This window comes from Caenorhabditis remanei, chromosome X (assembly GCF_010183535.1).
Source record: "Caenorhabditis remanei strain PX506 chromosome X, whole genome shotgun sequence".
Taxonomy (NCBI): domain Eukaryota; kingdom Metazoa; phylum Nematoda; class Chromadorea; order Rhabditida; family Rhabditidae; genus Caenorhabditis; species Caenorhabditis remanei.
The window spans coordinates 10,931,847-10,959,448 of record NC_071333.1 but is presented as its reverse complement, the minus strand read 5'-3'; the positions used below and the strand labels follow the sequence as shown (position 1 = coordinate 10,959,448).

The window sequence follows — 27,602 nt, the reverse complement described above, 5'->3', positions numbered from 1 at the left end:
ATATATTTGTAGCAGATTCCAGTAATTCATTTTGGTGTTCAAATTTGTTTCAATTATTGATATTTTATATAAAACCCAGATGTTGAAAACATGGAATCTTTTAAAAGGAGTTTTTCTATTTGTTCTAACTCTTCTTGAGCAGTTGTCCTCATCATCTTATGTATCCCAAAAGCATTGCTGAGACAGCAACAGCTGCGCATTTTTCTTTGAAAAAACAACATGAATTTCTAACACATATTTCAAATGGATTTTCAATAAGAAATTGAAATCGACTACCATTAGGACGTTAATGCTCAAACAAAAATTAACAATGAGTCACAGGTAACAAAATCAATTAGACTAGTTTTGTTTGATTTTAACTACAACTAGAGAACGAATTGCTCGAGTTGTTGACTACGGTAATGCGTTTAACCAATAAACGAGAGGGCCCCCAATAGGGATTATGCAGTCGAGTGATAGAGTAAATGACCTCACCGCAATCATTTCGAATGATAAATTCGATATTCAGTAGAATTTACCGACCTTCGATCAGGTCTTCAGTTACTTTGCATCTCTCCGAAATACTCAATTTTTGCCTCTTACTTTTTTCTTTTTCTTTTCACCATGTGTGTTAAGACACTTTACACATCAGCATACCTGACGAGGGGGTGAAAAACGAAAAGACAAGTGATGATCACTATAGGGGGTACTGAGAGATGTGTGGAAACAAAGATGAAATCAAAACTTGACGAGTGATAATTAGAGAACGCTATTCGTTTTCTACATTCATCTGACTTATCATACAGTTCTGCTCATGAAACGGTTCTAATCTCCGTCCTTGTCAAATGGGTCTCAACTCGAGTATTGATCAATTAGGGCAAATTGAATACGACGACGTATCAAATCAGTTGACAATGAAAGACAAAATAGAGACATTCCTTATTTGTCAGTTTGTAACTTTCCATTACTTCATTGAGAAAATTCCAGTGTCAATGAATTTAATCATCTTGAGTATCTTGGATTATGCTACTTGAATAATCGGGTAATGCATACAGTCTCTGTGTGCACAATTCACCAGAAAACCACTGCATTATCAATCAAATCGAACTTTTGATTTTGATAGGATTTTGATAGGATTTTGATAAGATTTTGAGCATCGTATAGTCACCACTTTTCCATCTGCTGAAATATTATTAAAGTTTTTGATTGACGATGACAAATCAATGCTGCTGTGAATTGAGAATTCTTCTATTTCACAATCTACAGGATGAATGGGCGGCTCTTTTGTTATTTGTGTCTTAAAAACAGTTTCGTACTGAAAATAGCCTCCCTCTTCTTTGAATTGGGTTCTGCTTCTACCTCTTTACCTCACATTGTTGGCACGGTGAATAGGCAAATGAGGTGGAGTCGATGGTGCCCACGCGTCCATTTAGACCCCCCCCCTTCATTTTTCTCCGCCATTCACCAACTTTTTTATTCATTTTTCCTTGGGACCACAACGACTACATACATGTCCACCACGACTTCATTGTGATTATTCATAGAGCCATTTGGCTTTTTGGGAGCAACGCAAACGGCATTCTTTCGCTTGCATAGGCAAATGTCGTATATCCAGCCATGGCAGGGGTCTAGAAGCACCGTCGTTTCAAATCGACGCCATCTAATATGCATATTTGAACAACTGCGCGCCCCAGATCTAGCCGCCGCGATGCCTTTTGTTAAACATGAATCCCAGCCAGTGCCATGATGCCTGCTCTACAGTATTTGGAAATGTTCGGCTCGGAAACAGAAATGTGAGTGGAGATAATAGTTGTGAGGGGTGGAAAACGCGTTTCGAATTGCTCAACTCAAGTTTTGGCTCATGTGTCAATGCTCATTTCGTTAAGCTGATGACCTCTCGATCGCATCTGTTTCTCCATGTTTCATCCATACACAACTACCTTTTCCTCTTATCCCTTTCCGCTCTCCTTCTTTCCTATTCTTCGTCGCATTTTTTTTCCAACACAACAACACCCGAATCAACATTTTCTCCCAATCAATCACTCAATAAAATCCATCAAATCTTTTATAATCAAAAAATCCTGCATTTCGTCTTCAAGACGCTTCCCAAGGTTTTCGTTGGCAGTTGTGTTGTCTGTCAACCTACGTAATTTCTTGAAGACTCGAATTCATGAGCCAAGTGGTGCTCAAAAGACTAGGTAATGAATGTGTAGTGTAATGGCCGGCTGCCTCATACACAAGATAGCATATCATCTTATCTTCAGGAAGTATTTCGGAGAATCCGTTTTGCATATCTCATTTTTTAAACTTTCAGAAAATTATTTAGGACCACTTACAAAAATTTTTGGAAGCATAAGTCTAGAATATTCTCAAACACAACCCGAGGGTGAAAAACTTTCTGAAAAATGAAATGTAAGTGACAAACACACTCGAAGCTACAGAACCAAACTTTCTTATCATATGCAAATTTGGCGTTTTTTAATACTCTAATGTGTTATTCAAAGCTTATCAGTCAATTTCTCTTTATGATCTTATGCAATTGTGCAACAGCGAAGTTTTGAATCAAGACAGGACTTGATTATTTGAAATTTCCAAGTTAATCAATATCTTGATTTTTCATTTGAATAATACTGTTTTTGTAATAGTGAATAAAAACATAGACAATACTTCGAACATTTCTAAACTTTGTGTTTACTCAGTTCTCGAGGGTTGAAAATTAGTCATTCCGATTTCATTTAACATTTTTCACCTAAAGATTTTTCTGTTTTAAACAAAGTGGGTATGCGAACTTCACTTCATTTCTTTTAATTTTCCATCTCTCTCTCTCTCTCTCTCTTGCTCACTTTTTTGCGTCGAAAGCTATCATAACAACGATGAGGCGAGCCGGAACACGCCGCAAAGCAAAAATCGGATCAAATCATTAGGCGCATGCGACAATTGGCTGAAAAATACTAAGACAAGCTGCCTCATCCAAGCGGCTTGTGTGACATAGAGTTAGTTGCGAGTTAGTTGTGGCCGACTTCCACTCGAGAGTGACTGATTTTATGCCAATATTACAACTTCTAGGGTGGCTCATTTTCTTGAATCGCCGATGCAATCTCTCCGATCACCCTCGTCGGCAATGAGTGGCCCCCACGCGTTTTCGCTTGATCCATGCCGCCGATTTGCTCACATGAAACACATTCTTCATATTCTTTTCTCAATTGACGGAATATTACATTTTATTCATTTCAATCTCTATTCTCAATATATTCAATCCCTTCTGCTCACTTTTTGTATTTCAAATTGTTTCCAATTCTATACAGTTTTGATTGATTTTACGTTCCGATCTTGCGATGCTTATTCATTCTTCTCTGTTTCTTAACTTTTTCACTTTTCAGACATAATAAAGTCTCCGGTATACAATAATTCAACACATATCATTAATGCAAGAAAGATGAACAGTTTCGAAAACGCGTTTCAATTTTTAACGGAAGTATTTGGTAAGTAATTATTATCATCTTCTTGAACCTGCATCATTTTCAAAAGTCTAGTCACAAATCAAATTTCTTGTCGTAATAATTCATCTCTGACTGATTTCGAGAGAAGAAAAAAAGAGAGCGACGGGTCGGAGGTGATGATCGATGTGCACCTAGGGAAACAAATGTTTTTCCTGTGAAAAAAACCTTTTAAAAAACAAAGCGTTTTGGGTATGATGACAACAAATGAAAACTTTTCTGTAATGTACTTTCTATCGAAATGACAGTAATGTACAGAAATCAACAATTACGAATTCGCGATTTCAATTTGTTAACAATTATGGAGAGTTATAGCTTAGCTGATTTTGATTATCAAAACACACTTTTGTTGTCTTACCAATTTCCCCATTCAATGATTCCTTGATCCCTCATACCCATGTCAATCCAGTTCCTGTTCCTTGTAACATTTGTAAAAACTACATTCGCTTTTCGATCAGCTTCCTGATGCGACGCAAAACGAAAAAAAAACTCTCTGTTGCGCGAATTTGATTGGCATCGTGAAAATGAGATAAAATGTTCAGATTGCCCGAGTAGGGCACAAGCAAAAAAGGGATAAATTGACATGCGACTGTGATGCACAATTTTGATTCGTACTCTTCATTTTTTCAGAAGCCAATGGTAGTTGCTTTGTCACAGAACGTGTCAGTCCATCTTTGTCGGGTGCCAGTAAACGGAAAAGTCGACCGGTGAAAAGGATTATCACTGAAGAAGAAGTAAGCCCTGGAGAAGCAGAAGAAGTTGTAGAAGAAGTTAGTTTTTTCTTTATTTTAGATTTGTACGTCGTAAACGGAAATTGTAGTGAAGAAAAACTTTTTTTGAAATTATTTTCATCCTGAATGCTTGTTTAAAATTCAAGGAGAGTGTAATGATTAAGCGGGTAGTATTTCTTTTTTCAAAAAGGTCCGGCCCAAAAGAAGACACTAGGTCATTTTTTCCATCTGGCCCTTCCGAATTCACTTTCCCATCCGGTCATCCATCCATTTGCTTTCTCAAGATTGAGCAGCGGATTGAAAGTGTGGGATAATGCAATAAAGGGGTGACTAAAAAAGGAGAAGAGATGCGGGTATCGAGATAAGCAGATTCGGGAGTTGGCCCTTGTTTATGATGTCGGACAAATAGTAGGAAAAGAGAAAGAAGAGCTATCTTAGTGTGCATTTGTTTCCTCAATTTTGGGTCCTTTTCTTTGTCAACTTTTTTTCTTATGACTCAGTTCCTTTTTTATACTGTAATTTGTTTCAAACGAGTCAATTTGGTCATCTGTGAATTTTCATGAAATGCTTCTCCAGTTCATTTCCTATTCAGGTTATTCTGGGAAACACTTTCACAACATGATTAGTTAGCTGTAAATTAAAGAACCAAGTTTCTGGAAAAAGATGGTGGCGTGTTGTTGAAGACAATCATGCTGCAATATTTTTCAATACATATCATGACCCTCCGTCGCCGAGTAATTGAATAAGTAATGAGCCATCGTAGTTTTGGTGCTGAAGATGAGAAAAAAATGGCGACGGCGACGACAAAAAAAGAGAGATCCTTTGGGGGCAAAGACGACGATGGCGGTCCGCAGTCCGTTTGCGTGTGTATGAGTGAGACGACCCCAACTGAATGACTCGAGTTTTCTTCTAGCCCTTCCACATTTGCTTGTTTTTCACATCGTTCCATTCCATTCCCGTTAGTTCTCCGTTTCTTTTCAATTGCTTCAGATTTATACATAGAAGGGCGGAGGAATATTTTTCGCGCGTTCCGTTCTACTGCTCTTCAAGAAATCGGCCCGGCGCCCACCATTCCCCCTTCACCCATTTTAGAGCGCTTCTCCTTTTTTCTACATTTGGCTCCCGCCTCTCAATGTTTTTTTGGGGCTCTGCTGGTAGCACCCACTCTGGCAGAGATTCCTCTCCATCCGTTTTTTTCGATGCAACAAATGTTGCATACATAAAACAGGAAAAAAGCGGAGGGAATTTGAAAAGTGAGAAGCTGCAAGTGTAGTAGCTCGTTTCTGTTTCTCATTGGGACCATCAAACGACTTCTCTTTTGTTTTCCTAACCCTCTTTTTTTCAATGTCATTCTCTTTTTGCAACACTATTTTCCCGTGTCCCGGTCATTTGTCGGCTCTTTTTTCTCTGATCCCCAAAGATCTCATTTGTTGAATGATAGATAAAAAATCACTTTGTCAAGAATCAATGGTTAGATAAGAAAGAAGAAACATTGAGAAAGAAGGAAAAGCGAGAATATGCAAATAGTCATAAAAATGTTTTCTTTCCGCAGCACGATCATAAACTATTAAAAATTCGAACTTCCACGTAGGTATAACCCATGCAAAGCGGAGGTTTATTTTATCATTCATTTCATATTCATCTTACAAATCTTTGCCGCAACTATATGGTAGGTTTTTTCGAACCCTCGTCTATTAAACCTACCAGCAGTCCATCTTAACAAATGAACTCTGAATTTTTGTTCTGCAAAATCCTGCAAAAAAGATGTTCAATCAGGCTGGAGTAGTCGAAATTTTGTTCTCTTTCCACTTTTCTCTAAAAAAGTGCATCCCGCTTCCAATCTTCTAGTCGATTCTCGTTTTTCGAAATTTACCCCGTTACAACCATTTTTTTCTCTTTTTTTGATTTATTCTATGTAGCTTCTGTGACTACTATTTTTCCTATACTTAAATTTTCTCTGAGTTTTCGAAGTTGGAGAGTTGAACAGAGGCAATGATTATAGGCTAACACTTTGTTACAAAACGATTTATTTTTTATATAAATACTGTAATTGAATTTACAGGAAATTGAACAACCCCCGGAAGAAATAAAATGCCCAGCGATGGTGGATGGTGCAGAACCATTGATGGCGTCAATCAAACAACTTATTAGTGATGGATTACTTGATCAAGAACTACAGTAAGTTGAAAACTCCAATTAGTTCATCATATAAAAATCCTATTCAAACGACGACTTTTTTGAAAACTGAAACTCGATCCGTTTCGGAAATTCACATTTGCATATTCCGACGACTGCCCGTTTTTGAATGTTCCCCCCAAACAAAATCTTCTCTGGAGATCATAAAATGAAAAATATTTATTGTAGTGTAGATTTTATGATATCGGTGACTTCTTTATTAGTTCCAGAGAAACGAAAACTTTCAAAATGCCGCGAGGCCAATTGTTACTTGCCGTCTTCTACTAAAATTCAAATGTTCAAAAAACACTTTTCTGCAATGAAAAGATCGTCGCACTTTATCGTGCTTCCTGTCTTTCAAAGGTTTTTGTCCCGTATTTTCCTATTTTTTCAAATGTTGTTCTTTCTGCGATTGCTAATTAAATAGGCAGGAGCACACATAGACACCCATTGTACAAAAACGTCCCTTCGAAGGGCACCTCGCACTAATTAAACGGCTGTACATAATTTTTTTCCACTGATGTGTGTAGTGAAGTAGATTGAAAAAGACGGACGATAAAGAGCAAGGCGAGTAATCGAGTGAGAAATTATTTCAGCCATAAAGAATTTCTCCTCCCATGCATCAGGCATCCTTTCCCCACTATTACCCGGGAGTCCGTGTGTGTGTGCTGGGATGTGCATGAGTAGTGTTGTTATCCTCGACTTTCGATTCTCTCACTTGTGTACCCAGTATTTACCTGATTCACAATGTTACTTAATAGATTTATCTCTTCTTGAAAATAAGAAACACATGTTGTTTTTTGCTGTGTCCAATAGAGATTTTCAAATGAGATCCATCTGATATCGAGGGGATATTCGGAGAGTCTTGGGGTCCTGATGAATATTCCAGTTCTGGTGAATCCACACTGCTCAACAATGCTTTCTACGTTCACAAAATACTAATGATCCCAACTAAACACATTTTTTCAATTCAGTTCTTCAGAATATTCGCTTTCTTGAAAAATCGAAATTTGGACATTTTACCAAGGACGAATTTTCGGTCTCACAAAAAGTGCGTGGTTTGTCACCCATAAACGAGTAGTAATCCAAAAAAATAACAGTCCAGATGAGATAAAGAACTAGTTATGTGTGTCTGTTTTTTCCGTCTCGCATCGTTCAAATTCACCGTTCCGTTTTTAGTAAATTTTTGCCACTCTCTATCCATCGGAATTGAAAATTGGTTAGTTTTAGTAAAAGAGAAAAAGAGAGAAATATATAGATCAGTACTTCAATCTTCCGTCACTATAGGGAAACAAATCTGAAATTTTGTTATGTATGTTTTTTTCATAAAAGGTAATCGGATAAATGCAATTATTCAGGGTTTATTCATGACCCTTTTTCATAGTCCTGTTCAAATCCTTCACGAACTCTGACATTCAGTGTTTCCCAATTGTTTTATCGCCACTGTTCGCCGTTTCTTCACTTCTAATTAGAGGTTCCGATGGCATCGTAAGAAAAAAACGGAATGCGTCTTCTTATTTCTTCCTCTCCTCCTTCTTTTTTTCTAAATCAGATGCCATACATTTTGAATCGAGACCCATTCTGAATTCATGGATTCTTTCCTCTTCTCACATTTCCTTCTTCTGACCCACTCTCGAATTGTCTCATTTTTTGCATTTTACTAGAACGACTAAATATAGCATCGAATTCCAAAAGTGTATCTGGTATTAGTCAAACTAAAAACATTTTTGTGAAAAAAAAGTAATTACATTGAATTGGTTCTCTTCCATACTACAAGTTCCTTTTTACACTCCTTCTTATTCTTCAATTCTCTCCAATTGTGGTCGAGGTGTGAAAGTGTCACATACTGGCGAAAGGCGAGTTCATCAAAAACCCGACAATTATGAAAATGTGGCCTCAAACATTATTTGGTCGTGACGCTGAAGTGAGGGAAGTGTCGAGAGAGAAGACCCTTGTGCCCCTCCGGAAAAAGAAGTGTCAAGAAGCATATTCTGGAGAAGATGAATAGTGGGCGTGAAATGCGAAATTCATAGAAAGTTGCATAAATGCTCAGTGAGCATTGTATTGCGACAAAAAAAAACTCTTCCCTAAAACGACAATAAGTCAGTGAATTGGTGTGCGCCCAACTGGACATGGGGGCCCTCTCACCTTCATAATTGGTCCCTTCAGTTTTTTCGAACCATTGGAAAAGTTGGAATGAAAGAAGAAAAAAACGTTTGTTGCATTTCATTTGTCACTTCCCTTCGTTTTTGTGTCCTCCGTGACTCGCGTTTCGTTTCGGAAATGAGTATTCTGCCAACAAGTCGAGTAGAGTCATTTCAAAGAAAAAGATGTTGGTCACTGTTGACAAAAGTCAACAAACTCGCGCGCGCTTTTTTCAAATTTCTTTAGAAATTCTTTACTTACAACAACGAGCAATTAGAATTAGAAAGAACTGTCTCTGCTGGTAATAAAATATTGACTTTTGTTACAACCCATCAATGTTTGAATTTGATGACTTATTACGCAACCAGATTGACGAGAGCACTATTACAGTAACCACGGTTGAATGCATCGCATTGAACACATAATTTTGACTTTTAACTTTCGATATTTTATACCAGTCTACATTGGACTGCCCTCAATATTCTTTTTTTTCGTATACGTGCGTATACCTATAAAGAGGATGCGCAGTATTCAACATCGACAAAAATTAATGCATCATAATGCACTCTATCCACAATGAACGCAACATGACTATCGTGAGGGTCACAGAAATGGAACTTACGTATATTGTTCACCCCTTTGAAATTCATAAGAAATGAGATGTGACTTGCCGTTTTTTGTTGGTATATGTCATTCTTTCTTGGAAGTTGTTCGTAAGAAAAAGAATCGAAATCTGCTCACTATTTAAAATTGAATTATTGATCGAATTATAGTTATTCATATCTCAGTTCAAAAAAGTTTCTAAAATTGATTTGATTTATCAACTATGTTCCTATCTTCCGGTTTATTAATGTTTGAGTCATTTTTCAATATCTTACCCAATTCGTGATTTAAACTGACGTCAGTTACTTCTTGCTAGTTTTCAAAAATGCTGAAGGTTTCCTCGAAAGAGTCAGAAATCTGTTGCTGAGTTACACTTAAAATTATGCAAAACGTTGTCGAACTACTAGAGAATAAATATTTCAGAGCACGCATGCGTGATGATATATTCCGTTGGTTGATCTTTAGTTACAGTTTGTTTTCTAAAATTTTAGAGTTCTTGGAAAACTTTCAACTTTATTTCAAAAAAGAGTTTAGGCCGGATTGTTTCGGTCCCGGGTCATTGAACTGTGCTTCCGTTTTTTATAGCATTAAAAATTTCCAAATGCACTTTCGGTAGACTGAATATTCTATTTATTGCTTCTGAAATTCACCAAAAAATCCGTCTAGATTCCCGTTTCTTTGTAGTTATTTTTGTGCGTTTGAATCGAACAGTAAAACGAACAACAAAGAACAATAAAAGCAAAAATTTTAATTAAATTAGGAACATCAGGATGTGTTGTTTGACAAGCGCATACACATGATACAGATGATTTTAATAATATTAGTTTTATTTTCGCCCCGCTTTTCCTTTTTCCCCATTCTTCTCAATCACGCCCCTGGAACTTCTGTTCGTTATTGCAGAGAAGACGAAGGGAACACGTCAGACGAAGTATTCTCAAACGGCAACGGCGACGACATGGAGCAAGTCGGGAGTACTGAATTTTTACGGAGAGTGGCTGATATATTACAAGGAAATCCAGTGAATGGCTCATTAAATTCCAATTTCTTACAACAACAGCTGGCAGCTTTTAAAGGTGAGTGATACATACAGTAGTTTTGCATTTGCCCTAAGTTTTGTTTATGCAGAGACACATCACCTATGTTAATATTTTCAGAAACAGTGGAATCCCCTCCCGCATCTACAAATGGGAACGGTTTACTGACCTCAGTCACAACACCATTATCCCCTTTATTCACGTCATCAGATTCATTCAATTCGCCGGAAAAACTTATACAAGCTATTATGACACCAAGCTTAGGTTTTCTGGGGACGAATGGTTTAGGTAACGACTAGAAGTTGTGATTCAAAGAGTCTATTGTTAGTTTCAGGTGCTTCAAATACTGGTCTTCTATCTTCCCCTCTGATTGCTCCCAGTCCAACGCTTTTGCAGTCATTGATGAACACTCCAACTACCCCAACTGCTTCTTTGACACCTAAAAAAGCAGAAAACCGGCCTCCAGTTGTATCACAAACCTTAAAAGCTTCAAAGAGGAGGTTGTTCGATGACACTTCCCGAATTGAAGCAGCCAGCATGAGTGGAGATGATAGAATTGATATGAACGAGTTGGAGGCGTTTGCTCAGACATTCAAGAAACAGAGGATAAAGTTTGGCTTTACTCAAGGAGATGTTGGTGTTGCACTGGGAAAGAGATACGGGACTGACTTCTCTCAAACAACAATCTCAAGATTTGAAGCACTCAATTTGTCGTTTAAAAATATGTGTAAATTGAGACCTCTGTTGAAAGAATGGTTAACAGATGTGGAGATGGCCATTGAGGGAGGAGCTACAGTAACAGATCTCATTGACAAGAAAACACTTCACAATGGGAATCATCACCCAATTCATCATTCAGATGTAAGTTATCATTTTAACCTAAAAGCAATCAGTAATGTATATTAATTTCAGTCTCACGAGTCCATCCATTCCTCCATCTCATCGGTCACTGCCAGCAGTCTCCTTAGCAGAGATCAACATGTGAAACGAAGAAGAAAGAGGACAAATTTGGATATGAATCAACGAAATGCGTTGGACTCATTCTTCACATTGAATCCACGTCCAGATCACGACAAGATGACAGACATTGCCAACTCATTGGAATTGGACAGAGATGTTGTGAGAGTCTGGTTCTGTAATCGTCGCCAAAAAATGCGAAGAGTCGATGAACCAGCAGAGGGCGAGATGGTCACCCCATCTGTCAGTCCTGTGTTCCCTAACATCTCTTCCGTAAGTATACCCATAAAAGTTGTTATTTTTCACAGACACGCTTTTTCTTCAGATGAGTGCGTTGGAGCAAATCCAAGAAGCAGCACGATTGGCTTCATGTCAAACTAGCAATGAAGATAGTGAGTTTAGACACGTACTTTTTTCAAATTAACAATTATGTTTATTAAGGTGACGGAACATCCGGAAGTCCCGAAGCTCAATCCAACGACGGTTGCTCTGATCTTTGAGCCCTGATGTATATTATTTCTTCCATCTTCAGAATTCCTAAAATAGTACCTCATCATCCTCTGTCGTTACGGTATTCTCGATCGTTCAAAGTTCCCTTCAGCCTCTTTAACTTTTTTTCATCCCTCCAGATCCAAGCATAACATTTTTTTGTATCGCACACATAATTTCTCGTTTCTCTCATTCCGGTTAATTTCTGATTTTCCCGGTTTTCAAAGTTTTCAATAGCAGTATATTGCATTTGCAACCAATTGATTCGCTTTTCAAATACTATATGCTCAGGTTTTTTGCGTCTATTGCATTTTTCTAAAAGAAAAAATCTACACCCTCCCTCCATCCCTGTCTTTTTGATATGTCCCTTAGAACTTTCTAGCATAATAAAACTATTTCGATGTGCTCTTTGAGCAGCTTTTCAGATGCGGTTAGTAACTCGATAATTCATGGTTTTCTCTGCCATTTTTTCGTTTTCTCTCTATAGTACAGCTTCTCCCATTTATACTAGTCATCCAAAACGGATCCCTCTCCCTGTTTGCTGCTGATTATATTGTCCTTCTCGTGAAATTGCCTTTTGTGTATTTGATTGTATCTTCCGGTGAGATTTTTAGGTTGTTTATCTCATTTTGGTCCCCCGATTTTCCTCTCCCCCCAAATCCCAGTTTTCTAAATTTTCACCCGATTTTTCCTGGTGCGTAGTTCCAATAACTCGAATGTAAGTGCTCTTTTTGTTCAAGTCTCCCGGAGCTTTTTTCTTCTTTTGATAGGGTCAATGTTTTTATGTAACTTTTCGAGAACAATTTCTTATTCGCCTAACATTTTCAATAAATATTGAACATTCACGTTTTGAGAATCACAAGGAAAATTATTTAGAGCGACTTGTTTATTTTGATAACCGAAAGAGTGCTGAAATGTCCTATCGATAACATTGATAAGCTCAATAGAGGTATACACCAATGTTTGGTCTGTCAAAACGGCACGAAATAAACCTGATAAAAGGAAACGTACAGTTCGATCACCTCATTTCGATAAATTTTTCGTTTCCCTCAAATCTTAAAGTTCTCTAAATTTCTTCAAAATATTATTGATTCGTGATCAAAATATTTTGAGAGTCAACGTGCATTTCGGAGAGGTCAGGTGTTCATTGAGCATTGCTTAGCTTTGTTTTTTGGTATCTTCAATCTTATCTCTCAATCGCTAACCCCAAGACTTTCGTTTATATCACGCATTTCAGGAACATTACAAGCCATGATATACCTGTTCTTATTAGCTCTTCTCTTACCACTGTCTCAAGTTGAAGCTGGTGCTGATTTGGATGTACCAACCAATGTAGCCAACAGGTAAAAATATTAAACTAAGTGTTCATTTGATGAGTTATTGTTTTCAGATCAATGGCAGTCAAAGGACAGCTTTTCTGTGGTAAAAAGACATTCGAAGGAGCCAAAATTCGCCTTTTCAGAGTGTACCAACCAAACTCTGCAGATGGTATTCATATAGTTCTTCTGTTAGTTGTTCAACATTATTTTTAGACATAGCTGATCTTCTTGATGTGAAAAACACCTTCATCACCGGAATGTTCCACGTTGAAGGAGATACTTCCAGGTACGGAATCCTATTTTAACCTGGTATAATGTTGTTTCTGCTTCAGATTCCCACGTACCAAGACAGAAATTCAACCATACGTTACCATTCACCACAACTGCAACATGGACAACAAGGAGACATCGAACGTTAGCACACTGAGATACAATCAATGAAATATAATTATTTTTTTTTTAGTATGGATACAAAAGGATTGGAGTCCGTCTTCCAGAAGATTATGTGACACTCGGAACGAAAGCCAGAAAGGTCTATGACTTTGGAAAACTCAATCTGGAATTGGAGTTCCCAGGAGAAACCCACGACCTCAAATTTCAATTCGCTGATTAAATAATTTTGGTTCTATAGAATTTCATTTCAAATGTTGTCTTGTCTAAGATCAGTAAAATATCATATTTTCCCATAACATTCTCATTTGTTTTTGTTTTTGACCACCGGCATTTTGTTGTTCTGGTTAAGAACTGAAAGACATCACGCATAACAGATCAGAAGAAAAATATATGCGATTGTGACAAATAAGCTGGCCACCTGGAGTGCGAAATCTCACGAAATTTTTTCCTGATCTTTGTTCACCGTTTGAAACTGTAAATGTTCGTTTTATGAAAGATGTTATTGCAAAAAGAAAAAAATGGTTTTTGAAAAACGATCAGAATGGACTGTAAAACCTTTTCTCGTATTGTTGTGCTTTGTGTTACGACTGTTTCAAGATAGAATTTGCCGGATGTTTATTCAAATGAATCAGGTAAGACTTTAAATGAACTTCAACTTATTCAAATTGTAAAATTGACTAAACTAGGTTTTTCTAAATGGGATTCGCATTATTTGAAAGGTTAACCAATTAACTATAACTAAAACAGTGAATTATCCTAATACTTGTTCGAAGGAATTATCCAAATTCAATTAAGAGACAATCTTGGAAATTTTGTATACTGTTTTACTCGTACACAATTTCATAGGTTTGTTCGTTATCATAACAATTTAAACCACCGAAACTTGAAATTTTTTTCTGATATATTCACAGAAGCAAAGACCACAATTTTTTTATTACTTCAGCAAATTACTGTGTTATACTAATTATTCTACTCCCTTATTATCTTTTTTTTCAAAAATCTACTAAAAATAACACGTCTGTGACAAGAGCGAACAAGTTTTGAAAATTCTATGAATTAATGTTCTACTTTTCAGAAATACTTTTTACCCACTGTTCTTTGTTTTTGTTTTTTCCCAACTTTCTTTCCCTCACTTTCAATTTGTTTCATTTTCCTGTCAGTTCTCAAACTAGAAAATGTGTCATTGCTTTTGAAATTGGAACAAACACTTTGTGCTTTCCTTAGAATCGTGTTGTTCTTCACTCCTCCCACTCCATCAACAGCTGCCATATTTTTTTCGCAAAAACTCGCAGGAGTAGCTAAAAACAAAAGTCACTGATCTGAATTCATCTTGAATTGCACACACTCTTTGACACGAAGCCACACCTGACTCTTACGATGTTTCCGACATTTGAGGCTAGCGGTTCTTGGCTCAATGCCAACGGATGCCCCTCGACAGTTGGTGTTGTTTTTGTTTTACCATCATCATCGTCATCATCATCATTGCAAATGTTCTGTTTGAAACGGGAGATCAACGGACCCCGTGAGAGATGAAAAACGAAAACGGATAGGTGTAAGAAAGATGAAGAAGAATCGACGACGTTTCGTGAGAAAAAAAACAAGCAACATCTGTCAAATTGTCACGCCATACCTATTTTTCATTTCTCATTCTTTAAATACATCCTACCGTTTTTGGGTATCGTCTTCCCACCTGCTGCATTTCTCTCACTCTGCAAAGAAATGAAAAAGAGATTGGAATGTATGGAAACTGTAGGTGTGTGATGTGTGTTTTGTCACATCATATAGTTTGCAAGATCAATAGGAAGTCAAGACGAAAAAGGCGAAAAAAAAACAACCACTTGTTAGGTTTACGATCACTTCTGAAACCACACATTTACGATTGCGCTTCAAAGGAAATCGGGTACTTTTGGAACATAAGTTCCGCATTCAATTCAAGTTGTGAACATTGCAATTATGTCTGTCAAAATAAATCGGAGAAAGCTTTCTTCCTTTTTACATCGTCATTGTAGAAATTACACTGCATGCGTTCGAAGAACACTTATATACTGTAGAAAGGTACAAAGTGTGATGGGGAAAAGTTCCCACTAAAGTATTGTCCCACTTTCCGGTATTCAAGTTCTTCTTGAAGAAAAAAAAACAAACAAACATATGATACATGTCAATTACCACACTTAGATGCGTTCAAATCAAGTTTCGAATTGTATTAGTTTTCTCAGTTTACATGCATTTCCATGTTTTCTATGAGTGCCAATGTTTTCGTCTAGGTACCAGTTCACGGCATCTGACTTAAAGTTTCTGGTTAGCCGAGTACTTACAACTGGAACAATGTAGAACACACATATAGGGAAAACAAATGAGTACATGAGAAGTACGTCCTACTGTACCAATCGGGCACGGAATCGAAGATCAAACAGTTAGCTTTCTCTCTCCTTCTCAATATCATTCACTGTGGGTTTTTATTAATCTACAAATTTGATCTCATTCAAAAATTATTTCAATTGTTTATTTTGCATCAAAAACCCGCCGCCACGATCTTAACGGTCTATAACGTAGACTTTCTCCGACAAAAAGTGAAAATGCGTGATAGATGCCCTTGTATGATTTTCCTTATTGGCGCGTCAAAACACACGATGATAGACGCACTCGGTAGACAGACAGAAGATACCGTTTCGATAGAAATCGTCCCCCCTCCCTCCCTCACGTCTTCTTCTTTGCTTTTGCCTTTGATGAATAAAAAGTGTCGAAATTCGGAATAGAAACAGAGTGAAACCTGTTTAAACCGCCGTGCGATGTTTAGAAGGCGGCTTGTACTATATCCCTCCAATCCTTACCAGAATGCACTTTCACCTTTTCGAATCTAGGATAAAAAATAGATGTTGAAGATGTCGCAGTAGTCCTCGCTTCATCTACCTCTCGAAAAATGTCATCTCAACCGGAGAAGATGTTGTGTGTGGTCGATTGTTGTGACACTCCTCGCTTTCGACAGTTTCATGATCCGAAACTTTCGCTCATCGAATTCACGGATTCATTGTCTCTTCTTCTTTTCACTGTAGAAAGGCCGTATGTCTGCGGTGTTTTGCACTCATCTTTTTCAAAAGTGTATCCATGTTTCGATCCACTCTCTCCTCCTACCTCCCAGATTTTTCGTCCAATTCAAAGCAACCACGAACTAATAACGAATGCCCTACATGCCTCCGCGCTTTTCGTTTTTTTTCGTCCCTCAGCGAGATAATCTACACTTTTGCTAACTTGCGGATCTGTCATTAGCCTATCGTTCGTTTTTTCACCTAGGGATGACAGTCATCTCCATTGCTGATTTGCAATAGCTGCAATAAATCAATTATCAGCGGATAGCTAAACTTCGCTTTTAATTAAAACCATAACACAAGTCGTTCCGTGATCAGAAATCGCTTTTTGTCAGTTTTATACTATTCTATTTGAACTTGGGTCATATTGATAAAACAGGAAATACTTTTTATTTTACCGTTATACAACAAGGACAGTTTCTTTCAAACCCAATGTCAAATTTGAAAGTCCTTGAAAACAAAACAACAGTAGTCCGGGTAATAGTTGCAATTAACCATCTGCATTGACGAAACCTGGGATGTTTCTTTTTTCAAAAATATCCGACATCTGTGGTTCAGTTGACAGACGGGTATCTCGTTATGCTATGCTGTTTTGTTTTCTGCTTCATCGCTTGATTACTGTAAATCGAGGGTTCACGTTCAGTTTTATCTATCGAAGCATATGAAAACGTTCGTCTCGAAATGAAGCAATACGCATGGTTAACACGAAATCTTCTCGTATTTACTTCTCCATTTCATCATTATGGGTTCGTTAAACTTTACACCCACGTTTTGGACACTTTTTTTAATCTCTCCCTGTTCAGAAACTGTGCGAACACCTGACTCATCCTTGTGTTGTAGTTCTCTGTTTTTTTAAAGCATACCCTCTTATTCCACCGTCAAGGTTGCGATGCCAAACACGTTTTATGCCAAAATAAACAGTTTTCTTCAGAATTCTGCCGACATTCTGAAGGGTAACTCTGCCTGTGAAGTATTCGCGTAACTATTTTTGAAAGAGGAGAAAAAACAAACAAAAGAGAGGTTGTGTCTCCAGACAAAACTCATAATTCATCAGGAGCCCTTTCTTCTAGGACATCTGTTTTTTTTTTCTCTCTCTCCTCCTTATTATTTATCATCAAGACTGCAACAATGAGGGATTTTTTGAAAGATATTACATCTCCTCCATGTTGTATTATATAATATGTCAAATTATTATAATTCCTATACCTTATCTATGAATCATTTATTGTATCAATACAAACAAATCGTTTATATTTGTGCTGATCAAGCCTCTGTTTTTTATTGTTATTTTTTTCAAATATTTTTCAAGTTATCAATAGTTCCTTTCAATTTTATAACATCAAACACAAACAATCCTCTCCGATTCCTTTTCCTATAATTTAGTCCTTTGAAAACCGGTCAAAATATTTTGTTTTTCCGTATTTTTGATATTTCCATAATGCCAATCCATTTGGTTCCTTGTCATGTTTCTTCTTATTTGAAAAGTGTGTGGTTAATCACTATACGGAAGTTGAAATTTGTAGCAATTAAAATGTGAGGTCTAACATAAAACCAGGTAAAAGTTTATATTTCTTGAGATACCATATTCTGTTTTATCCTAATTGATATATTTTGAACCTATGATATTTCAGTAGTCACCTGATTATTCAATTGTTCTCAGCTTCTTTGTTTATTTTTTTTGCAGTCTTAAACTTGCAGCGCTTTTCGATCATCTTGACAATTTGTTATTGCTTCCCTACAAGGCTAAGTTCTTTCACCTTCCCTTGAACATTCTCATTTCCGGTAACCTGTTCGTCATTCCCTTTTTCTCTTTGCCTACTGTTGTTTTTGCATATATACTTTGTTGCGTTGCGGTTGATCCTTTCTCAACCTGTTGCGATTTGCTTTGCTTGCTAATTCAATCCATGTACGGTCGTATTTTTGTGTTGCCCCCTCCGTTTTCCTATTTTCCTGAACATGACTGTACAGGGTCGAAGTCCCTGCAAAAATGCGCCCAAAACACAATTTTCACGTTCTGCGCGGGTTCTGTATGTGCGTGTGTGTGTTGCGTAATACTTCCACGCTCCAACTACCCCAGTGGATCAAGTTTTTGTTGCTCCGATCTGCACCATATTATTTGTTTTCTGTAGCCACCGGCACAGGCGTGTTTGTCCTCTTTCTGACGTATTTCTGCCAATTGTGCACTGTTTGTTTCTTTTCCGGTATTCGTCTGGGGAAGAGAGTTCTTTATCTCTCCCTCCGACACCCAACCTTTTTCCACGTTGTGAATGTTGATGCGCTAGATTTTTTTCTATTTTCCATTCTTTGAAATGGTGAAATAACGGAGAAAAACACTCCAGGTGCGCGATCGGAAGATTGTTGCTCCATCGGAGAGCAATCCACGTAAGAGCGTTTCGAATTTTAGACGGGACCCGCGCTCATTGTTTAACTTTTGCCCTTGGCTCAGCAAACAAAACACCATTGTGCCACCATAACATGTCGAAAGTATTGGCTTACTGATTTCTGAGCTAGCACGCTAATTACAATTTAAGGCTAGAGCCTACGGTAAATCAGCCGGAAAGGAAGACAAGATAAATTGTGTTTATTTGAAGAAAATTGATATCGAGAGTCCGAAAAAGCGGAAACCCCCAAAAAGAGTGTTGAATCGAATACATCAAATCCGTTTTTGATCTTCTCATTCAAACTTCTATGACAATCGTTTCAAGTCATGACTCGCATCAAAACGAAATATTATGTGAAACATTATTCGTCTTGCCAAAAACACAGAAAACAAAAAACATTTTCGGCGACACTCGTGAAACAAGAAACGTTCTCATAACACACCCCCACTGCCTGTGAATATTCAAATGTTTCTGTGATCTGTTCCGTCACCGGGTATGCTTTTGCAATTGATACTGTTTTTGTCGCTTGTCCTTCTGACTCATGTCGACCATTCCAATTCAGTTTCATTGTTCGTTCGGGTTGACTGGACAAAACAAATCGAGCTTGTTTTTTCCCTTACTTTGTACACTTTTCATTTGTCTAAGAAACTTTCCAACTAGCCAGATATGTGTGATTCACCAGGTAAACATTCCAAATGGATACAACTTAAGAATTTCCAGTAGGTGTCTAAAGAATCTATCATCTTCCTGTTTTGATAACTAACTACTGTATGTATCATCTCGAGAGACACCTCAGTGAAAGATTAGTTTGATTTATAGCAGGTCTCTCATTAACTATGTAATCGTATTGTATTTTTCCACTAGATGAGATGAGAGATAGGGTGCAAAAGGAATGTGTATTATCTATGATATCTTCGCAAATGTTGAAAAAACGACAGTATCTATAAAGAAGATGTTGGAACAAAAAAGTCTGTCGGAAATCCAATCCCTTTGAAACAAAAGGATGAATAAATGTAACATCCTGATATTTTGATCTTATCTGTCGTGATCATAAATCACTCTAAAATTTTTTGAATGGTTCCTCAAACCAAATCTAAGACATCGCTTTTCAAGGTATTCTGTCCCACTTCTTTGTTCTCAAAGTTTTTATTTTCCTATTTTAAACCAACTTGGTCTTCTTTTTCAATCATTCGTAGGTACTCGTACCTCACCTCCCAAAATGACAAAACAACACATCGAATCTGCAATTTTTTTTCGTTCGATTGCCCGATGTTCAACCTCATTTCATGTTTCCAAACCAGTTCCCAACATGAAAAACCCTTGTTATTTTTGTTGTTTGTGTTTCGAAAAAGTTTAACAACCTGATGGTATGACCGACCGATTGACAGTTTTTTTTTCAAAAACGCTCGAAAAAAACCACTCATTTTTTCACGTGATCATCATTATTCCCGCATACTTTTCCTTCTGTAAATCGAATGAAAATCGGCATACTGGTGACATTTGGAATTATCAATCAGAATCTGAAAAGCAATCATAATAATTTTCTTTTGTCGAAATTATTGAAAGAGTTGTGTCGCAAAACAAATTGTAACGTTATCTGAAAACGACACTTTGTCGCCAAGTACAATGGCTGAAACCGGAAAAGCAAGGGTTATTTTCAAACTCTCAAAGTTCAAACATTTCAACTCCTTAGGTTATGGTAACATCAGATTTCAGAAATGATCGTACTTTGTGGCTGCATTCAGTATGATATATAGACACTTGTGTTGTTAATTATCCATCAGTATACGTTCCATGCATTAAAAGTTTTCATTGCTTTGGTGGACCAACCAAACGTTTGTTATTCTTTTTTTCATATGTTTTTGCCATCCTGCACTCATTTTCCCAAGCCCTTTGTTTGTTTTTAAGCATATGGAGCCTCAAGAAACGTTTCTAAAAAAAATCGGCCACAGATCATGACTACAGTAGGAATGAGTCAGTGTTTTTTGTAAACACTTAGGGTCCGTAAGCTGGGCTTTCAAAAACAGACTTTCTCTTCCGCTGCAACTAACTTCATTCTAGAACCACGAGGTTCCATGACGTCTTTTCATTCCGAAATTCGATACTTGTTTGTTGCTTTCAATGCAATGTTTTCAAAATGTGAACCACTTGCGGCTAACTCACTGAGAGCACAAAGGCATGGAGGGCAGAACTAAAAAATATGCAGAGCTCATGATTTTTTTGTTATCGCAACATTTAACCTGATCTTAGGCTAACAACAAAAACATGTTTACTCGGAGTTTGTTTCACGTAGGTGAGATTTTTTTGTCATCTGAATAACAAACGGAAACTATTATGGTGCAGGTGAAAATTTTTTAATTTAAGTCAAACATCAGTTCTGACCTCTGCTCCTTAAGAACAGAATTATCCACTAATATTTATAAATCCGTCACTTTTTAAAAATCAGATCTTATCAGTTGTGATACATTGTAATTATATCTTCTCCTGCTGATTTTTTATTGGTTCATCGAACATCTTGATCCAACACTCGTAAGACATCCGGTGAATCACACTACTCCATCCTATTTCTTTTTTGTTTTTGAGAAATCGAGTGAATCTAGAATAGATTGAAAACATATAGTTACAGCTGTCAGATATCATCAATCTTTATCAGTCGGAGGACCTCAGAGGTTTTGTTCATATCTCTGGAACGACCGCCCTCGGGTCCCTTTCTGCAACAAGAAACGTAGTATTACACTTTTTTTACGTGAAATGTTGTTTGTTCCCAAGAACTCCAAGAGAAAAATAGAAAAGATAATTGGAAAAAGAAGAAAGAACAAATTTTCCAGCAAGTGTGATCCAATTGCACAATTGAATTTTGTTTTCTTCGAATCGTTGAATCTTCGATTCTGAAACTTTCTTCTTGGTGTTCGCAAGTCTTGTGAACTTTAAAACGAACAGACCATGATATACGTTGTCGTAATCTGTCTGAGATTAAGATGATGCAAAGTCAGAGGGGATTCCCACTTAATCCAGTATAAAAGCAATAACGGAACATCTGAAAAGACGTGTTCGTTTGGAAATATCATCTTTTTTGCTGATAATGTTTCCTACTGTAGAGTTTCTTTTCTAGATTTTTGAGAGATTCATTTTTCGAATCTCGAACTAGTTTGATAGTTCGATTTTACAAATATTGGGGCCTATAGTTCTCACTCATTTACATACTTCATCACTCCCAAATTTTCTGACATCTGTGAATCTTCTTCACTTTTTTGAAAAACTTTTTCATTACATTTATTCTGTGATTTCAAAACACAGTTATTGTTATATCCAAACAACAAATAAACTCCTAGCTATGTCCTCTCTATTCATCATTATTCAATATTTCAATTCATCATAGCCTTCTGGTAGTCCAGTTCAAAAACAGTCATTTCATTTTTCATTTCCACTTTTCATTCACCCCTCTTCTTCCTCTGTTTCCACTTGATTTTTTCCATGAGCACCACCACGTTGCTTGTTATGTTTGCTCGCAACGCTACGATCATTATCACTGTGGATGAACAAAAAAAGCGGAGAAAAGAAACGTTGTGTGTTTTTACTTAGCTTTTTGTACTGTATACTGATAAGATGCAAATGTATGTGAATATGTTATGGCAAAACACACAAAAGTGTTGCGATGGTTTTCAAATGTGACATTTAGAGGGCAAATGTATATTCTACAGTGATATGTACATAACAAAACCGCATTGCAATGTTCTCTGAGCACTTCATAATGTTGAGCTATTTGACAGGAAGCATGTAGGTTTTCTAAAAAACGGAAGCCAAGTTTTAAAGACATTGTGTCCCACATAGTACGAGTTGTTTTTGTGCTTTTGTGTATGTTTTTTCAATTCAATGCCCGACCCCTATAAATTTAAGTACATGGCTTCAGCGTGCTATTTTACGATCACGGCAATCATCGTAATCCTCATTCGACCGCGTATTCCAACATTCGATTCCTCTGGGACATCACGCTTCCTAACATTTTTTTGATTGTTCCATTTGTCGGGCGTCCCTTTTTTACTTTTTTGGACCTCTTGGACACCGACTTTTGTCGGCTGCTGGAAAACTTGTCGTTCGACAAATTGAATAAAACGAAACGATGAGCACTTTCTACTGCTCCGGTTCACCGATGAGCCCATCAAGGACGGACACAAAAAGGGTTGTCCAGCATGGCGGAAGCGTCCTTTGAATGCATGACGCTGCTGAAAAGTGTTTTTTGTGCGAAAAAAAAACGTTTCTTGTCCTTGTCCTTCTATCCCACTTCTTCCCATTTTTGCTCCATTCTGGGTTGGTTCTTTTTGTTTCATTCATCCATGCATACATATTTTGGTTTTTGTGCACCAATATGTTTTTGGTCAACACGTCCAAATGCCGCTATTTTAGAGGCTCTCCAAATGTTTTTGTAGATGGAAAAGGACCCTTCACTCAAATGTTGCCAATTGTTCCGTTCTCTCTGTCTTGAATGTGCCAAAATGACACTTGGTCAAGCTTAAAATATTTTTCAATTCTTCATTCTCTACGACGCTCCCACTTCCCAACTTTTGTTTTTGAATGGACAACAATGACTTTCTGGTAGGAGCAAAGTTGCACAAAAGTCAAAACAGAAAACATTGTTACTGCCAACATTTTGTATTTCCCAAAATTGTGGTTGTTAGGTTTAGTAGGATTTGATCTACCGTAATACTACTACTGCTGCCACAACTTCTACTTCAACTTCCTATTTCATGAACACCAACACTACAAAAATGTATTCTTTGTTCAATTCAATGGTCTCTAACAACACAAACAACGAGATCATGTCGGATCAAATCCCGCTTACTTTACTCCAAATACCTCGGTTTTTGTTCAAACCTTTTTTATTTATTAAAAAAAATCACATCTTCATTCACTCACTGTTTTTTTTTCAAAAGTTTTCACTACGGAAAGGAGAGTGTTCCAGGATTTGTTGTTCAGTCCTAAGCCTATTAATGTTACACGTCGTGTATTATGTACTTGTGTTTGACTTTTATAACTAGTTTTTTGAGGAAAAATATGTTGCAATTTCCTTTTTACATCCACTCCAACAATTTCCGTCTATTTCCGTTCTAGCACTGGTGAAAAATTTTGAAAAAGTGTATTCGTTCCGATTGTTAACTCATAAGTGTTGCAGTAAGTCAACCTTCTTGTCTACTGCTCCTTGTTCTTTGAAGACAGAAAAATAGAATTTTTGCAGTCCTAAATTAGCACCTATTCTATATAGGCAACATGTTTTTCAAAGAGGCCATTTTATGATTTTCAAAAAAGGTTCTAATACCTGCATAGCTAATATGTTTTGTGCTGAATGTTCAGGGCGGAGCCAAATAATTTTTGAGTTTATTAGGTTTACCTGCTGAAAGTCTAGGTTATGCCATAAATCACCAATGTTGGTTCTGGCAATTCAATTTTTGATTCTCGCATAGATCGAGGAAGAAAGAGAAAAAGCCGAAACAAACTAGAACAACAATCCGTTTTTGCTAGATTTTAGACTTTCGAAAATAACGTTTCGTTTTTTGACACTTTTAACGACGCTCTATCTATCTTTTTATCCGTCTTCCTGCTCCACTTTGAGAACATTTTTGAAAATCTTCGAGCCTTTTTCAAGTGTTGACGAGCAAAAATGTGCTTACATCCAAAAAAAAGTTTCTTGATCTTCAGCCGTTTCTTCTGACTAACAACACATAAAAAAGTAGAAGACGACAACGAAGAAGAAGGACGAGAAAAATGAAGAAGGCGGAAAAAAGAAACCCGGGTCCTCGGAGGGCAAAGGAAGGGGGACGGCTATGAATATTTAACGAAGTTGCCACAACGAAAACACAGTGCTTTTCAAGGGTCTCTCCTGCCTTTTTTAGATCTAGAAATTGGCTGTAAATGTCGTTTCAGACTATTCTCGTTTCATTCGAACCCGAAAAAGTTGTCGAATGACCCATTGAAGCATTGGATGCTTTGCCCAAAAACTCAGAGTGATACCTCAGGGTTACTTCTATGTAGTTTTTTCTCTCCGTGATTCCTGCCCTTCCATGACTTATTCAAATATATTTATGAATACCAATTCATTGAGAATTGCTATTCAAGATATCTTCAAACATCACATATCCTTCTCATTTATCATGGTCCCACCCCTTGCATCTTTTATTTAGAACACTCAATCTTTTTCTGCTCTCTCTTTTTTTCGTCATTCTGTTTTCCATCCTCATAGTTAATCAAATGTTTTCAGGCAACACTGCAGCTCTACTGGCAACTTCCGTCAGTTGGTCAATCTCGGATGTGTAGCACGATGACACCGACAATGAATCAGAACATTCATGATAAGGCAACACTTCAGGTGGGTTAGATGTGTAGTCCGACTGATTATCTTAAATTCTGAAATTGCTGAAGAAGAAGATTCAAAATCTGGAACATTTTTCCATTTGTGACATCATATGGGAGTTGATGGGCTAACAAGGAAATTGTGCAGGGGGGAATGAAGCAATTAGTTGTTTGATCACATCCATCAAAACATCTTAAGAAAAAGGAGAAGAAAATGAAGGTCAAGAAGCAATTGTGTTTTGAACTCATTTTCAGACGTCTCGCTTTTCCAATGAGCTCAGGTTCCTAGGAATATTCTCTTCTCTCAAAACGTTTTTCATTGAGAAATGAGAAATTACTTCTAGATCATTCTGAAACATTCTGAATCATATCACGCAACTTCACGTGTGCCTGTTTTTTTATGCCAAGTTGACAATTTGTCAGGAAGGAGAGGAGCATAAAAAGTGTGTTGTTTGGCAAATGTTTGTTTGTATTTGCGTCGAGCACAGCAAGGCAAGTGTGTGTAGATGTTTGTATGTAATTGTGCTGCTTTGAATGCATTGGCAGGCCTCCACGAAGCAGCATCGCAACCCTCCTTGCGGTCCCGTTTTTGAAAGTAAATAAATGCCTTTGCCGCAAAGGATAACACTTGAAAAAACCACTCCTAACTACCAGAAAGCCGAAAAAACCTTCATGTTCTGTTCGTCGAGGCAAAGTGGATCGTTCCAAACATCTGTACGCCGAGAAGCATCAACGATGTAAGAGAAAAAGTTTGAAGACTTTTAGGGCAAGAACTTGGAAATGAAGACGTAATTTTCACACATTCATTGGATGGGTTAAAAGGAAATAGAAAACATTGGAGTCACCCGAAATAAACTGAGAGCTGAGAATATCTGCTACTTGTTTGAGAATGTGAGCAAAGATCAAGATGGATCTAAAATCGGAATTTATCCTATTTATCAGGATACATTTGACAATCTGGCAATATGTATTTTGTTATACTTTTCAAGAACTTCCTCCTGTCATAATCAGTCGGACCCTGAGAATGAAAACAAGAAAACAATTAGCTCAGAATGGATTCTTTGAAAAACATGACAAATACAACACAATGTTGTCTTATAATATAAAAAGTCCCACACTCAAGAGTTTTCCAACCAAAATGTTTATTTATAGATGGTTGCGCAATCCGTCTATTGTTTTGGCAAATACACTACAGTCTTGACGGGTTGGCAAACGAAATGTTACCGCTCTGATTTTTACCACTCATAAAGAATACAAACACTTGAGACCCTAGTTGAGTTGTAAGTAGCATAAACGTTTTCTAGAACCGTTTCTTTTTTTCGGTTGTTGTTTTCATCGTTTCCGTCCTCTCAATCGGTTGTTCAAATCAACTTATTTGGGTTTCTGCCAACTGTTCCTCTTCTTCATCATCACGCACGAATCCTCTGTTAACTATGCTGCGTGGAGGTCTTCAACAGTTTCATGCATTCTATCGTAGTTTTTTCGGTGTAATTTCTCTTCTGCCCACTCTTTTACCCCCCGTCGTTGTTTTCGCCGAAACAGTAGGTGTTTTAAAAACGACCATATCATTTGGAACTATCTCTTCCTCTTGGCGCCACCTAGAGGATTATCTAGAATTTTTACGGGCACGCCACGCTCATTGACTAACTTTATTTCCCTGTTTTTTTTTGTTCATCACGAACCGATTCACAATCCTATTTAAAAAGTTCAATGATATTTTTGTCACGTTATGATTTGATAGGTATTGTACTTTACCGCATTTTTCATTTCACTTTTTACACTTGATAAGAAACTTTCTCAAGAACTGTATCACGTGATGTATTTGATATAGAATAAAAACACAGTAAAATTGACAATGACGTAGAGGAAGTTCCATATAGTTAAGATGGTGTTTGCTTCTGAACACGACTATGATTGCATGACCATGATTGCATTAGATCAGTACTGTAACAAGAAGTGTGTAAGCCTCGAACTTTAAATCGTTGAATACAAATTGCCAACTTAGAAATGGAGAAAAATCCAGAATATTTGCATAAAATTAATCGAAGTTGCTTGTTATCCTCCATCCGAAAGACCTACTATTATCATCAACCTGTCCGAATCAGTGACGCATATCCGATGATGTTTGCCAATACACATATCCGTTTGCGTGGTAGTTTTTTTTCTTCTCTTTTCTTTTTTCACGCGTAGCGACGCGACTGTAGACGGGCGTCGCCTAAGTACACGTAACACCTGAGCGGCGACGGATGAGGGCACACAGTTTCCGTCGTCCGCGTGGAAGTGCGAGGCTTCTGCGCGGAAAGGCAAGGGCGCGAGGCGCCTTTGCGTAGAAAAAGGAGACGGCAAAGAGTGAGTGATTGCCCCCGAAAAAACCGGGTTCTGTGTTTCGAAATGTTTATTATTTTTTTCAAGAAAACTGGTCGTCCCATCTGTCGCGCACTCTGCAGCTACCTCATGTATTTGCCGCC

General features: G+C 37.4%; 2 protein-coding genes across 2 annotated transcripts; both read left to right on the top strand.

Annotated features, from left to right (window-relative positions):
- Nucleotides 1-6,308: 6,308 nt before the first annotated feature.
- Nucleotides 6,309-11,621, top strand: GCK72_024169 (uncharacterized protein; the record flags this gene model as incomplete). The annotated part of the gene is made up of 7 exons (XM_053735752.1): nucleotides 6,309-6,385; nucleotides 10,031-10,203; nucleotides 10,285-10,452; nucleotides 10,499-11,025; nucleotides 11,077-11,394; nucleotides 11,447-11,513; nucleotides 11,563-11,621. 7 exons carry the CDS (start codon nucleotides 6,309-6,311, stop codon nucleotides 11,619-11,621), a joined length of 1,389 nt encoding a protein of 462 aa, XP_053579318.1.
- A 1,240-nt stretch (nucleotides 11,622-12,861) lies between these two features.
- On the top strand, nucleotides 12,862-13,542 carry GCK72_024168 (uncharacterized protein; the record flags this gene model as incomplete). The annotated part of the gene is made up of 5 exons (XM_003118344.2): nucleotides 12,862-12,953; nucleotides 13,001-13,098; nucleotides 13,143-13,215; nucleotides 13,262-13,343; nucleotides 13,393-13,542. The coding sequence occupies 5 exons, from the start codon at nucleotides 12,862-12,864 to the stop codon at nucleotides 13,540-13,542; spliced, it is 495 nt and encodes a 164-aa protein (XP_003118392.1).
- Nucleotides 13,543-27,602: the final 14,060 nt, after the last annotated feature.